The following is a 16,088-nucleotide window of genomic DNA, read 5'->3' on the forward strand; positions in this document are numbered from 1 at the left end:
AGAAGGAACAAACAGCTTGAATTAAATGATGCGCTTCATAGGCAGAACCTGGGAGCCAGGACTCCCCTGGCCTCATCTCCATGTGTGACACTGGATAATTGTGGTAAATTTTTTGTTCATTAGTCTCTCCACTTATTTTTTAAAATACACCGTGTAAGCTACAGTAATAAGCAAATTCATTGAGACATATGAAGAATCCTAGAATCACCAAGGTTGGAAAAGACCTACAGGATCATGCAGTCCAACTGTCCGCAGCAATGAGGTGGAAAGCAAAGGATTTGATTTAATTAGAGGCAGGTTGCATTATTTTGAAATTGATACAATGGGCTTTGCAAAGGCCTTAGGGTGCTGTCAGCATGCACAGTGCAGCTCGTCCCTTGCTCCTGTATAGGCAGTGCATAGTGCTGGCAGCAGTTGATTCTGTCCCAGATTTTTGCTCCCTGGACTCGGTGGCGTAGGTATTGCTTGATGCTGTCCAATGAATTTACACCCTGCTTTTGCTTTGATTTTGTGTAATAGACTGCAAGCAAGAAAGAAGCTTGGGGAGCTCAGCGGTATTCTGAAATGTTAGATTCTTGGGCCACAAAGAGGGATGAAGCCTTGCTGCTGGAAGTAGAGAGGAACTGCATTGCTCAGAGGATCGAAGAGATAGAAGCCCAGCTATTGCATCTTCAAAGTACAGCAGCCAGCAGTTCACTTCCTTGAGGAACCTAATTTAAAAGGCAATGGTTACAGCATTGATGTGTATGTAATTAGAGAGGCACATGATCAATTATCTTGTGGATAATTCATATTTGTTGGGTTTTTTAGTTGACTGAAGTATACTAATGTTCAGCTATCAATAATGTGTAGGCATGAGGGATAAGCTGAGGTTCTTAACATTTTTCACTAATTTTAGAGTTTCTGTTTTAAGTCAGTAAAGCAGAAATGATGTGAAGCCACTAATGGCCCCTACTTAATGTGTTCTGTATAGCCTCTGACATCTGACATCAAGGGTATTTTTGAGGATCTTTTAGGTACAGTTTAGAGCCTTACTTCTAAGCCTTGCCCAGCAACTCCACACTGCTATGCATGTTTTCAGTGTAATCTTACTGATCTCAGTGAGGTGTGAGTACACTTAAATTATTCCCTGTAGTGATGACTGCAGCAATTTGTGTAGCTTCTGGTATAGCTTCCTGCTCCATCTCTTTCTGCACAGCTTTCCTTAGTTCCAGGTGAAGTAGAACAACATAAAATTGCTTGACTGTGAGCCAGTACAATGCCTGGGCAAACCACACAGGTAGGCTTCAGCCAGCTATTTCCAACAACAAAGCCAGTTCTCTTTTCATTCTGCAGTATTTACTGAATTGCTTATGCGTGAAGAAACTTGTGTACCTGCTCTTTCCTGGTTCCTAAACACAAATCTGTCCTTACTCATTCTCCCTTAGCAGAGTGTATTAATTAGAGGGTGAGACTTCAGTGCCAAGGAGCCCAGGCAGAAGCCCTCGACTCTGGTCTCACTTACTGGTGTCTCTGGTGGATCCAGAGGAACTTCATGTTCTTTTTCTCTCACCTTCTCATTTTGCTGTTTACAAGTTTTCTGAGCTTGCTTTCAGAAGCAGAAGGTTTGTTTTGGTTCCTTTGCAACCTCACCTTGGGAAAATTCAGTTATTTGCTGACACTTTGAAGGGCCTTTAAGGAAATGAGAGGATTTATGGAAGTCAAATATACCTATTGGCAAACACTATGAAACAGCAGGATTTTCTTTCCTAGATTACAGCAGTGAAAAGGCTGCCATTGCTCTCCTTATTGCTTTCTTCTTTTAGGTTATCAGCAGATACTTTTATAACAGCACACTGCTGTCTCTGTAATATCCACAGTAAAACATCTAGATAAGTGGTAAAGTTACCTCTGCATGCTCTGTGTGTTGTATTTTTAAAAGGCACTGGGAGGCATTAGCAAATAAAATGTGTCAGTTTTCCATTGCAACAGTTTTCTCATGGAAATAACTTTCTGCTTTGGATTGAAGCAAATGTACCTGCGTGGAACTCTGCTGGAAGTTTTCTCTTTTCCCCATTGTGGCTTTCTTAACAAATGCACTTCAGCTATAAGTAAACTGCTTTGGGCTTCAGAATGTGTTGGTTTTTTTCCCCCGCAAAATGAAAAGGTGTTAATGAAAAGTCCAGAGTTCTACATGATGTTACCTTTCATGTTCTGTTGGTAGTTACTAGAGGAAAAGAAGAAACAAATGAAATTGGACAAGGCTGAGTGCAAGATGCTGCACTTGGGTCAAGCTCATCCCAGGTAGGATTACAGACTGGGAGAACTCCTCGAGAGCAGCCCTGCAGAGAAGGAGCTTTGGGTCCTGATGGATAAAAGTGGGACATGCAGCAGTGTGTGCCTGCAGCCCAGTAGGGGTGCTTTGGTACCCATAGAAGGGTTGTCCTTATCTGCAGTGCTGTGTCCAGGTCTGGGGCCCCTGTACAGGAGGGATGTGGAGCTGCTGGAGCAGGTCCTGGGGAGGGCCTTGAAGATCATCAGAGTCTGGAACATCTCTAGGAGCTCCAGAAAGGTTGAGGTAGTTGGGCTTGTTCAGCTTGGAGAAGAGAAGGCTCCAGGTAGACCTCATTGCAGTCTTCCATTAGGTGAAGGGAGCTTTAAGCAGTAGAGGGACCAACTTTTTTTACACAGTCTGACAGTGATAGGAAGAGGCAGAATGGCTCTGAAGTAAAAGAGGGGAGATTTAGGCTAGGTGTTAGGAAGAAATCCTTTCCTCAGAGGGCGGTGAGGCACTGCTGCCCAGAGAGCTGTGGGTCCCCATCCCTGGAGGCACTCAAGGGTGGAATGGGGCCTTGGGCAGCCAGAGCTGGTGGGGGCAACCAGCCCTGTCTGGGCATTGGAACTGGTCCCCTCCAACCCAAGCCATTCTGTGATTCAGCGAAATACAAAGAGGAGTGGTGCAAGAATGTATTTCATTCTTTCTTTGAAGTATTTATTGCTGGTAGCTCTTTTTCCAGCCCTCTCTGAAGACTGGAAGTCAAGCACTTTCTGGAGTAGCTGTGAAGTCCCCATCAGGTTTGGAAGGCTGCTGTTTCCCTGAGACTGCTGATAAGGCTGACGGAGTCCAGGATCTTTTACCTTGAAAGAAAAGGTATGGTGAGATTCCTAAAAAGATCTCTTCAATTAATGGCTTTGTGTGGCTCTAAGTTCTGAAATAAGGCCTTGTCAATCTGGGTAGTATGTAAAGCTAGTCTCTCAGTTAACGAGGCCAGACAATATTAATGGTGGTGCTTGTTGCAGTGACTGAAGCCCTGCTTGGCTGTGCTCATATAGTTAACACTTGTTTCTCACTCATATAGAGCCAGAAACTTTGAAATACTGATGAAATGAAAGGTCCAACAAAAACATCTAATGAAAATGTTCACTGAGAATTTCATTGGGCACCTGAAATTCAAGTTGCTTTTGGAAATGGTCAAATTGAAGCTAGGATTCCCTCTGTACAGAAAGGAAATTTCCTAGCCATCTCAGTTCCGACCTCAAAAAAATGTTCTTTCAAAGGTTGCTGAGTTCATGACATGCTTTTATCTCTTCCAGGACCTGAAGGTCCCCATGTGGCTGTGCTCGTGCCACTGCTGAAAGACCATTGTTACTCCAGAGTTCCTGGGCTGATAGGTGAGTGTTTCTATAACCTTGTTCCCAAGCCTGAGAGAGTATTGTGCTGGTTTTGTTCTTCCAGAAGGAATAAAATCCTGAAAAGTTCTTAATTTATAGTCAGAATAGGGAGTCTTTCTTTCTAAAACTAAAAAGAAAAAAGAAAAAAATGAAAATCCTTGTAAATACTTTTTCATTTTGAAGTTCTGGAGTTACAGCTTAGATGGAGTGTACCCTGGAAGTACCAGAATGTCACTTGATCTTTTCTTATCAGCTTTGTTTTCTCTGCTCTCTGCAGCTAAATTGGGAATGTGGGAAGATTGAGAAATGTCACCAAATACAGCAAACAAGCAACCTTGCTTTTGGAGGTTCCATCCACAGCAGGTGAGCCTCTGGCCTGAATGAGGTCTAATACTTTGGCTGTGCCCCCACTTCTGCCCATGAGCACGTTGTGTTTCTGTTGCACATAAAAGGAGTCATTCACTTCAGGACAACAGGAATAGAAGTGGGGGTTCCCCTTCCAAACAAACTAGGTAACTATAATAGAGTCAAATGGAAGCTGTTGCTTGGCACTGAGGTTTTGGAGGGCGTCTGTATATTTGTTGGCTTATTTCTTGATGAAGTATCTAATTTGTTGGGATGTTCCCAGAAGCCTGACATAGTAAATGACTCATTTTTATGAGAAAAGAGTGGTCTTGCTAAGCTGGCTCATCAGCAAGTCCATTGGAAGCTCATCAGCAAGTCCATTGGAAGCCAGCTACGTGCTTAATAGCTTTGCCCAATGAAGCCTTGATCCTTGCAGACACAGCTGTGTGCTGAACTGCAGCAACTGGCAGAAGGACAGACTGCACCCCTGCTGCTTTCAGGACCAGTCTTGTAATGGATTCATCTTTAACTTAGCTGTTCTCTAAAGCTGTTGAAGTAAACGTGTCCTTAGTGCCCTCAATTCAACTTTTACCTGTCCTCCCTGGTAAATAACTTTATCACTTGTCAGTGGGTTATAGCTGCATGGGATGGACCTTGTCCCATCTGTAAGGTTCTAGTAATCCTGCTGATGATCTGTGCTGAGTGCTTGTTTATACACTGCAAAATTAGAAACATATTAAAACTGCATATAATATTTAAGATAAACTTGCAAAAGTAAGAGATGAACCTTTCTTATTCAAGGTTCCTCTTTAAAAAACAGCTATAAAAGCTAATCAGTGAGAGCATAACTTCCCTCTGTAAAACACCCAGTGACACATTGATCTCAGAATAAGTTCACAAACAATTTCAGAATTGCAACGCTTGCTTTTGTGTTAATTATTTTGTTGCTGAAAATATTTCAGATGAAATGATCTCCAGAATGTATTTTTCTAATGGTGGCCCCCACAGGAAAAAAGAGATGTTGGGATGTACCAGTAAGATTCCTTACATGTTGATGACTTTATGCTGAAAATGACTAGTGTTTATGTGAGCTCTGTATGATGGTCTTGGGTGTATTTAATAGTTGTTGTCCTGGAACCGATACCTGCCACAAGGCACTGGTGTTCACCCAGCAATTCAAACTGGCTTTGAATTCCTGGCTTTGGAAGATAAAGCAACAACTCTTTTCCTTTAAAATCAAAGAGCAAATCTGTGGTTATGGTCACACAGTGTCATCTGGTTTCAACCCCCCATGTGTTATTCGTTCTGACTTAAGTTAATGCATACTTCGTGCCCAGTGGGTAGCATTTCTGTTCTATAAGATGTGCAGAAGTTCCAAGGTGTGCTGTGATGATACAGGAAGGATCACTGCAGGTCACATTGCTGACTTGCTGCACTGTTGATGGCAGTTAGCACAGGCATGAAGTGATGGAGCTGCAAAAGCATATTCTGCTGGTATTAGGAAGGTACAAAAGTAGTACCTGCTCTGGATTTGTGGACTAAAGTTTGTTGGAAAACAGCATTTCTGTATGGTAGCACCACAAACAGCAGTTACTTTGGGGCGAAGTTTCCCTGTTTTCTCTTGAATGTACAGAATTCATGCTTAAGAAAACTCTGGAGAAATGGAAATCAGATCAAGGTAGCTGCTTCCTGGGGAAGAGCTCCTTCTTGAGGGAGGAGAAGCTTGGTTTCCCTTTTTGTCTGCTCCTTACTGGCAGTATAGAGGAGAAACCATAAAAAAATACACTCCTATCTACCAAAAGCAACAGACATCAATTCCCTATCTTCCTTCTCACCCATCTGTCAGTCAGTTAAGTTCTGAGAAATGAAAGCCTCAAAATAGCAGAGAAGATATGCTGTTCTCTACGAGAAATCTGCTGCAGCCCCATCACCTATGAGCAACAAAGCAAACAACTTCATATTTCCTAGTTCTAAAGCTGTACCAGGTGTACACCTGTAGTGTTCTTGGAAAAATACCACAAGATTAGGAGAAAAGGTGCTAATAGGCCCGTTTCTTGGAGAAAATGTGCCAAACCAAACACAGATAAAATAAAGAAGGTTGCATTTTGAAAGCTGTTAGTTGCCAGGTGCCCAGCTCTTACGAAGTTGCACTGAAGGACCGTTGCATGTAGGGCTGATAGGTTGCCCTGTGTGAGTGGTGCCAGGGGAGATGCCAGCTGATCCCTGGGTTATGCTGAAGAAAACCTGAGTCGATGTGCTGTCCAAATCAGAGGCCTCTTGAAATGCTGGATATTGAGGTCATGCACTTTTCAGTGGGTGTAAGAAACAGCATTTTTCCAGAGCAGTTTGTCTGAAGCACCCAGCTCATTGGGATCCACAGGCTGAGCTTTACTGCAATGTCAGAAGGCAGGAGGTGAGAATTAGCAGAGTCCTGAGTGCAGATCCTGGGCTGAAGAGCTTTGTAGAAAAGTGCCAGATAACGAATGTGCTTACAAATAATGCCAGGGGGGAGATCAGAAGAAAGAGTGGATATTTGTGGTTGAAATTTATATTATGACACTTCTGAAGAAGTTAGAAATGGGAGCAAGAAGAAGACAGGGTCCTCTCTTAATGCTCCTATGCAATTGCATTTATTCCACCTGCTGAAATGTCAGTGTGTTTATTTGCAGTAAATGAGGTCAGGACCTGTTTTGTTTCTTTGTCTCATCGGAGAAGCAAGCTAATTTTTTCTGCAGAAGCAGTGTGCTACACTGGGTGAGCAGTCTGAACTCTTTCCTGGATAAATAAATTTTAGATGTCAATACAATTTAATCCATATTAAGTCCCTCAGCAAATGTCCCCAATCAATGATTTACTACCCTAAACAGTTTCTTTGTAGTGCATTTGCCTGTGTTTTGTAGGTCAGCAGTAACTAAGAATGAGGAAGACTTTTGTGGTGTTATAAATCCTTTGCTTACCTTGGCTTCTCCACCCTCTGTTAGCAAACTGCAGTTTCAAAACTCCTAGCCAAGTTCAGAAAGGAAGTATTCATGCAGCAGCATTACTCCTGTTGGGTTTTATTCTTTCGTGACTTTTTTCTTCTGGCCACATTCACCTTCTGGACTGGGAGGGACCAGTCTTCAGACTTGGCTGTGCAGATCCTGGACTCAAGGAGAAATTCACCTTGTGGGAAAAGCTAATCTCAGCAACGAGCAAGCTGGATCCAGCTGCAATCTGAACAGGAGGCTGTGCAGCCAAGCGGCTCCTTACCCTTCCAGTTGCTATTCATACTTCATTGGGTGGTGCTAATGTGGGGGGGCAGTTCTCCTACACCCCAGTTGACCTGCCCTGGTGTGCACCCTGTAAAGAAAGTTCAGTTCAAGCTGGCCAGCTGGGAGCTGGGAGGAGATTTGTCTTGGGAACATTCTGTCTGTTCAGGATGTAATGAACTTTCCTCCAAAATGGCTCCTATTTGGCTGTTCCTGACAAAAGTGTAGAACGATTCGAGTCTAATCTAGCACAGTTGACTCGAGCCCACTGAGAACTATAAACAAGATTCAGTTCATCCACAGTAAAGAGAAGAGACTGGTTCTGGCCAGGGTTGTGTTGCTCCCAATGTGGCAAAATAGGGCAGAAAGTCAGAATGGGGGAAGCCCTATACATTTCCCAGAGTGACTGACCTGGATACCTGAAATGCAAATGTAGGAGTGCAGCATTGTGTTTCTGACCTGAAGACTTCCGTATTTTGATAGGCAAGATGCCACGAGTGGCTTCTTCCTCCAGTTCTGCTGGTAACTGAGATTTGGGTTAAATCTTTTAATGTTTGTGCTTCAGGAACCTGAGGTTGTGTAAACTAAAATCACGAGTAGGTCTGTGCTGTCCTTCTCTGCATTGTTTTATAGTGACAGCATTATAGCAGGCTTCTTTTCTAAGTCTTGAAAGAATTCAGGCTCTGATTCTAGAAAGAGCTTGGGCCTCCTTAGGCAAAAGGCCAAGTGCAGAGCATTGTGTTAGCAGTCTCCACATTGGCACATCCATTGAGTAGTTCTTTGTGTGACAGTACATTAAGGAATTTAGCAAAAGCTTTTGTAGTCTCCAAGTCATTTCCTGCAAAATGAGTATGAAGCCTACAGCAGAATAGTGACGTTCTCCAATGGAACGTGTTCTACTGATCTCAATTTATTTCAGAGAGGAACTAAGTGAAAATCTGAGATCAAGGACATTATGATAACTCAAGTGTGTCCTTTTTTATGAGTCTTAACACCCAACCTGTGCCTTTGCTTTGTTGAAGGTGTGCTAGCAAGAAACGTGTCAGTGTTGGTTACTTCTTCCATCTCATGGCTTGACGTGGTGCAGGAGCTCTCAGCTCAGGCATGACAATAGATGTCACCACCTGGTTCTGGTTTTGTTCGGGTCCAACTGGTGTTACTCTCAAGGGTTTTATTATGATCATTGTGATCTGTTGCTGTGTACTTCTTGGGCTAGTTTGCCATTTTTTTGGCTGTTGCCCTTCCTCAGGTCTCCTTACATCACTTGTCTTCATAAAGCAGTACTTAGAAGTCAAATTCTCCTCTCACAAACGAGACTACTTTCTTTTTTTGTTAAAAATGCAGAAAGCTGCAGAGGATTAGCACCCTGGGCATCTTTAAAAATAGCTGTATGTTCTTTTTCTACTTCTTTCTGTCACATAACTTCAGTGCATCTTTGTGTCTGCTTCCTCCTCCCAGCCCTCCCGGCAGGCAAGTAGCAGAACCAAGCTCAAAATAAATGATTGCAAGGCACTGCTGTGAGTGGTACCTGAACTTTAACCCTCCTCCTTCCCAGAAGAAATAAAGGTAGCTTCTTTAGGCTATGGGGCTTTTTGATTTGGGAGAATTCCCTGTGCTTTGTCATATGGATCTCATCTGCTCTCTTACCCGGTAGGCTGTTTCAGATTTAGTTGTGCAGAACTTCTGATGCACTGCTGATCCAATGAACACAGTTCATCCATTCTGCACATTTTTCCATCTCTCCTTCTCTCCCTCTTTCTTCCAAGGCCTTACTTTTAGGATTCGTGGATGTTCCTGCTTAAATGCATGCTCCTTATTTGCAGACCTCGGTTCACATCACTTTCCATGTCTTGCTGTTTCTCTTTTTCCTTCTGTATTTTTCTACTTCAGTTCTGGTTTTCAGCTTTCGATTGGAATTACCTTATCGAGTGTCTGTTGGCTGTAGCAGTTCTTCTATACTATTCTGTACTACAGTATACAGTGTTCTTCTGTTGAATCTCCTAGCTCCAACAAGCTGTATGAAGACAAACAAATAGGTTTTGTGCTCATGCAAGTTTTTCAAAATTGCTCTGTGCAACTTCGTTGCCACAGAACTGCAGATCTGTGGCAGATTTGTAATGTTTTGGGGTATTTGTCTCCTTGAGTTAGCAAAGATAGCATACACTGATGCTTTGTGTGAGGCAGAGCAGAGATTCCAGAGGAATGCAGCCCTCAAAGGGTATTAATGCTACCTGTGGAAGAAAATTGCAGTAGTTTCTGAGTATGTAATGCAAACTGAGGTGCAGGTCTGAACAAGGCCAGCAGCAGAGATTATTGCAGCATAGGGAGCAACATGTGTAAGCATCGGCTGCCCCATTGAAAAGCCCTGTGCAGGACAGTAAAGCAGTTCTGCAGGCCTTCAGACCTGGCAAACTGACAGTATAGGAATTTCTGCCTAAGAGGATAGGCCTGTGCAGAACAATGTGGTTTTTCTTGTAGCTTCTCAGTTGCACAGCCTAAAAAGCTGTCTGTTTTCCAGTTTTACAAGAGTAGTGGCTGGAGAAGTATGGAGACTATGCAGGGCTGGAATGGTGGGACAAAACAAAAGTGCTGTATGGCTGAAAAATTCATAGGCTGGAAAAATAAATAGTGCAATTATTTGCAGTGTTTTTATTGCCTGATGATTTTTCAGGTTGGGGCCCATCCTGACCCCTGACAATAGGGGACTGATAAAGTACCATTTGTTTTTTGTATTGAGATTGGAACGAGCTTGGGCTGAATCTTATGAATCTAATAGTGGAGTTCCACTGCAGTGTACCAAAAGGGCAAGGGAAAGACTCTTTCCTGGGCTGCTATTTGGAGGAGCCTTAGCAATACGTTTTGTGAGAAGGTTCAACAATGTGCTGTTTGCATTGTATTTAATATCAATTTTTTCTTTTCTGCTTAGAGAATCTGTTAAGTCAGAACTGAGCTGTGGCAGCATGGCAGCATGTGAGTTAGCTGACTTGCAGGTGAGAGATTTCACAGCACTCAAACCAACCTCATTCAGCAGAGATCTGCTGTCAGTTTAGCTGTTTTTCATCTCTTCTGCCTCTTCTACACCCTATTCTGTGTGTTTCTTGTCATGACAAACATGTATGGTGTTCATCTTATAAGCTATTGACAACAGAGAAAAGCTACTTCATGCTTGTCAAGACTTGCTAGTGCACCAACTCTGGTTTTGTGCTTGCAAAGGGGCTTTAAATTAGGCAGGATGGACTTTAATTATTTCACCTGACATATGCTTTACTAGGGAGGGCATGCTTCCAGCCTTGCTTGCTAAAAATGAGGCTTTTCTTTCAATTGTTTCTCAGCTGAGTGCCTTCCACATGCCCTCTGGCTACCCAGGATGCTAACGAACATTGAACTTTACCGTGTTAATTGTACCTGTCCAATGAATGCTATATTTTCAGAGTTAACAGCAATGGCTTTGGACCAAATTGACTGACTAAAAAAGGCAGCAATTAGTGTGGGATTTTTTTTTTTCCAAAGTGACTTTCTAAGGTCCTGAGGACTTTGACCCTTATGGTAACATAATTCTTAAGTTTGCTGAGAGGTGAGGGCTGAGCTTGCAAAGTAAGCAGTAATGTAGAGTTAGGAAGTAGACCTGATCTTGAGGTTTACCTCATTGGCAAAGACATGACCTGCACTTTTTGAAGTCAAATGAAGTAACAGTCCCTGTGGGACCCTGATTCATATCTCTGATGTGTAAAAACTCCTCTCTGTAGCAGAACTGGTGCCTGTTTAGACCAGGTTTCTTCTTTCCTAGGCAATAAGCTTTCAGGGATTGATCTACTGGACAGAGCCATACGGAGTCACTGCATGAGTATCACTGACAGAGTTCAGCATCAGTGGATTTGCTTTATTTGGGGATCACCTGGCAACTGCTTTTCTGTTAAAGGAAAGTTCTTAAGGTTTTAGGAAATAATCCTTATCTGAAACAGGAACTGTGGTCTTCAAGTTGAGTCTGCTTTCAGGCATTAAAAAATAATCTCTTATCACAAAAATGCAGAGGCTGTGCATTCAAAACTGCAACAGTTTTGAATGAAGAGCTTTGTACCAGTTTCTCTGTGTCATAAAGGGGCTATAAGAGCATGAATATTCAAATATTCTTTATCATTCCAAGTGTTCTATGGCATGTTGTATTCAAAACATCCAGCCACTTCCAAAAATCTGTCAGGTCAGAGGGAAGCTGTCTTTTAGTCTTTTCAGAGTCATTCCCTGCTGATTCATTTTGCTGCTAAGGTGGCATTAGATAGAAATCACAGTGGAGGTTCAGTGTAGGTTGTTAGAGAAAAGAGAGGGTTCCAGATTTTGGTGGTTTTTTTGCTGCTTTGCTATACAGCTCTGCTAGAAACATTCACATTCAATCTTAAATACAACATACTGGGCTGCTGTGAAAGAGCTGCTGGGCATTCTGCTGGAAGTTCCTCAAGAATTCAGCTGCACCAAACTAGTTACAGTTGAGTCCATTTAACTTTGTTTCCCAAATAGCACAATTAGTAATGGGAGCATTTAAATGATGCCCAATGAGCTTTTAAGATAGCATCTCATAGGTAACAAATGGTAGCTCGTGTTGCTGAACTGGAGCTCACATTGCTGTCGTGATTATGGTTCATCAGTGAGTCTGTTAGGCAGTGAGTGTTGGGGATAAATACCATTGCAACTACACTTCTGTGTTTATTTTTCATTTACGGCCTCAACTTCTGCACCTGCAGATTAAAGCTCTTCTGTCAGCTTAGAAATAAACCTCACAGTGTGAAGTTGAAGCAAACTTGCTTACTGTCTGAGCGAGGAATTGCGTGTCATTATGAATGCAAATTGCACTGTGTTTGCTGGTGCTGCTACCTGGAAGCTAGATGGGTTGAGTGATTATGGGGTGTGCAAAGCTGCCAGAAAATATCTGCTCCTGGGGGGTCTCTCGTGCTGGTGGGTCTGGACTAGTTTTCATTCACTGCAAAGTAATGGTTGAGAAAAAGTTCATGAACTGATCTGGTTAGAGCAGGTATAGTAAGGCATGACTGAAGAGATGGTGGTTTTTCCTCTGTGAAAACCTCTGGCATCAGAAGAAATGAGCACAGGCAGCACCATGCTGGGTAAGATGGGGTTGAGACGTACTGTTGGAGCCTGTGCAAATCAAGACTTCAGTGCTAAAGATGTAACTGAGATGCTGTCAAGGCCCAAGAATGGCACTGCAGTTGTACCCAATGGAGTGCAGCGTTGCCTCTCTTCTCAAGGCTTACATGTGTTTGCATTCATTTACTTTGCATCTCAGATCAGCAGTAAGACCCTTGGGAGTTTCTTACCCTTCTGGGCAGCCAGTCCTGAGTTCTTTCTGTGGTTGTGCGCCAGCAATAATCTCCTCAGCTTCGAGATAAAATGGACAGAGAGCAGGGTGTGTGTGCATCCAGCATTCATTGAGATCATTTCTATTTTCAGTAAGCATTGACACGGAGTGAGAACAGCAGTTGTCTGCAAATGTTTGCAGGAAGGAGATTAATTTCTGTGTTTTCCTTCCCCTTGTAGCAGAGATTGACATGGGCCAGCAGTGTTGTGGTGTTTGCTGGAAAAGATTCCTTGCATTAGAGGTGGTGCCACCAAGAAAGGTAACAACAACAATTTCCACTGTATAATTTGGCAGCATCTTTTGTTTAGAAATGTGAACCCTGCCTATGCTTTAGTGGCAGCAAAGGCATTTTCCACGCTGTAGAAATACAAGTCTTCGCTGTCTCCTTCCATTCTTCAATGAAATCTCAGCATCACAAGCTCTCTCAAACAACTTGTCAGATTGCATTATGTGGTTAAAAATGTACCACTGAGGATTCATAGTGATTAATAGCCTTGAGAGGGGACGAGTATCCTAGGTAGGGACTGGGAAATGGATTTACAGGGAAGGAGATGAGCGTACAGGAGTCACTAAAAAGACTGCATACTACAGATAGTGTGTTTCTCTTGGCTACTACTGCCAAAAAGCACTTTTGCATTTGAGTGTAGGGGAAAATTCAGACATGCTACGCCTGAGAGCTTCAGCTCTCACTCGTTTAAAGCAGAGGGTATAAGTATTATTTGTTACCATCTTGAAGCTTGACCAATTCCAAGGCAAAGTACTCGTGGCTACATGATTCAAAAGCCACATGCTTGGAATAATGATACTACTATATGAAGTATTCTTATGAGTAAATCTTCAGCAGCATACTAACAGGGCCAAGATACAGGCCTCACAGCAGAGAAATGAGCACAATTAGCCCAGCTGTGTACCTGTTACATACTTCATTGCACAGTGCTTGCTGTCATCCTTACATTCTCTGTCATTTGTTGAGGAGTAACGCTTCACCTGAAGCCAGCTCTCTGCTTTCAGCTGGCTGCTGCTTGACCAGAGTGCAGGAATTGTCTGGTGGCATAGCACATAGAAGGGGAAAGTTGTCAAGGCTTTTTTGGAGATGGGAGGTGGGGGTGGTGAGAGCTAGTTTAAACTAGAGAAAACTGCAGAGGAGATATTGCTAAGAGGGGGAGGTAAAGGAAAGCTGTGAAGTTCAGTGCAATCAGTGGGGGCATCTGACCTGTCTAGTCTGGCTGAGGCTGGAGCAAGAAAGCACAGTTCTGTGTTCAAGAAAGATTTCTCATTTTTATGAGCTAGTAACTTAACTCTTGCATGCTTGCAACATAGATGGAGCCAGAAAAGAAGCAGCCTTCTTGTAGGTGTATTAACTTGCAGTTCAAAATCTGCTCTTCTGCTTTGCATATCTTTTGAGTTATTGCTACTTCCTTGACTGTGGGAGAGTGATGTTTATTCCTGTTGAAGCTACAGAGCTGGCTGATGGAATTTTAAAGGTTTGGATTTTGTTGTGTTTTTTTTTTTTAAGCAACAATTGAGTGTAGAAATTGTTTCCTTTCTTTTTTTCAATATTTAACATGGAAGTATTTATTGTGGTCCATGGCTTTGGTTCCCATATGTCTCCAGCCATCACATGAGAATCATAAGGGTAGTTTGTATGTGGTAGTAACCTACACAAGGCTGAAGTTTCCTTGTAAAGAAAGGCTCTGCAAGACTAAATGAAAAAGCAGTGCATAGACCTGACCAGGAAAGCAGCTTATTTTCTTACCAACTCTAATACAATGAGCAGTCCAGCTCTGTTTTTCATATTCTGAATTACAGTGTGTGTATCTTGAAAAAGTACAAAGAAGGATGACACAATAAATGATGAACCAGAAAGTGTAAAAATCAATGTGTGACCAAAATGTTGCTGTTTACAAACCTATTATGGGACTGAAGGGAGGATACCTCTGTGCTTATTGAATTAACATCAGTTTGCAAATGGTTTGCATCCTTCTTTATACTTGTTCTTGTGAATAGACACTCTTGGGTGCAGCAGCATTCACTGGACTTAATTAAACGAGACCTTTGTGGACAACTCCATATTCAGTTGCATCAGATACAGCAACCTCATGGCTTGTGTGTCAATGGAGGATGGTTATACTGGACTGAGAGGTCCTACCTGCTGTTTACTGTTATGCAATGACCCATGTTGTCCAATGCAGAAATTCCCAGACTTATAAGCTCTAACAGATGTTACGTATGCCAGTCAGTGAATGTAGGACTGACTCTTTCCACACCTTGGGGCTGTTTGTCCATTTTGCCTGAATGTATCTGACGTCTTACATAATACTGGAAAGTCTCTCAGATTTATAAACAGCAGGTTTTGCCTTTCCTGCCATCTGTTTTGGGATGCTCGTTGTTTTGGCTAACCTCCTTCATGGGCTGCTCTGTTCAGGCATTGATGCACTAAGACAAATAAATTGCTGAGTGCACCTTGTCCTCTCAGAGAAAATATTGGTGTGATGGAGTTACAAGCAGCCAAAGCATGGAGGGTGTGTTTGGTGTTGTGCTGCTTGTAGCTTCTGAAGAGGGTTGTGGTCTAAAGCAAGGTTTGCAATGCAGAAGAGTACTTGTTAAATGTAGAAATGACCCTACAGCTATGAGAGCAGATTGTTTCAGAATTATTTGCTGGCTTTGTAGATTTTGCTATAGACATTAAGCTGCTTTTTTTTTTTTCCTCCTATTGATGATCTTCTAGAGGGTGGCTTTTTACCCTACTCCTCATGTGGGAAACGTGCCCTTATTCCTCCCCACTCCCTTTTGTACCAAGGGGATGTAAAGACATAAGTTGCTCGTTTTACAGATATTACTATGACAGAATTCTTTCACTTCTCTGTCAGGAGCATATGCCAATCCTAAAAACAGATATAACACACGTATCAGATTCATCTTCCAAGTTTTCCTCTAAGACCTCCTTTTGTTTGTTTTTTTTCTCTTCCTGTTTGAATTTGAAAGTGTTGTTTTGACTGAGTACAGCAAATCTATGGGTGGTGACAAGAGGGTTCTGTTGCTCCCCGTGTCATCTCTCTTCATATTTTTCCTGTCTTGTGAGCAGAAGAGAAAACAAATCCTTCCTGGCAGCTGGCAGATGACAAGGTGTTGAAATGAGGCTGCTTGGCACCTCACATACTTCTTGCTGGTGTGTTGCAGGGTTGCATCACCAACTGATAAGCAGCACACAAGGGCACATATCTGGAATCCAGGCTCACCCTCATAATTCATAGTTTGCGTGCTTATTTTTTGTCACTCTTCCTTCTTCGTTTGTATTTCCTCTTCTTTGAATCAGCATTTGAAAAACAGTGGCACCCACTCTGACACCCACTGTAATACCCATCTGGCTCTTATGGGGAGGAGCTCTAAGGAGGGGAGCTCACACACTGTAAAGTAGTTTCTAGCATGTTATGGAAGTGGAAATTGGGGAACAGACATGCTTTAAGCTGGCAAGCCCT

General features: G+C 42.6%; 1 protein-coding gene across 1 annotated transcript in view; it reads left to right on the forward strand.

Moving 5' to 3' along the window:
* LOC125703533 (zonadhesin-like) overlaps positions 1–16,088 on the forward strand; it is a 110,021-nt gene that overhangs the window by 58,966 nt on the left and 34,967 nt on the right. The window contains exons 81-84 of the mRNA XM_048968125.1: positions 520–3,130; positions 3,574–3,651; positions 3,929–4,014; positions 12,789–12,868. Coding sequence (XP_048824082.1) covers positions 520–705 — 186 coding nt within the window. The 3' untranslated portion in view covers positions 706–3,130; positions 3,574–3,651; positions 3,929–4,014; positions 12,789–12,868. The remainder of the gene's footprint in view (positions 1–519; positions 3,131–3,573; positions 3,652–3,928; positions 4,015–12,788; positions 12,869–16,088) is intronic.

This window comes from Lagopus muta, chromosome 22, assembly GCF_023343835.1.
Source record: "Lagopus muta isolate bLagMut1 chromosome 22, bLagMut1 primary, whole genome shotgun sequence".
Lineage (NCBI taxonomy): Eukaryota > Metazoa > Chordata > Aves > Galliformes > Phasianidae > Lagopus > Lagopus muta.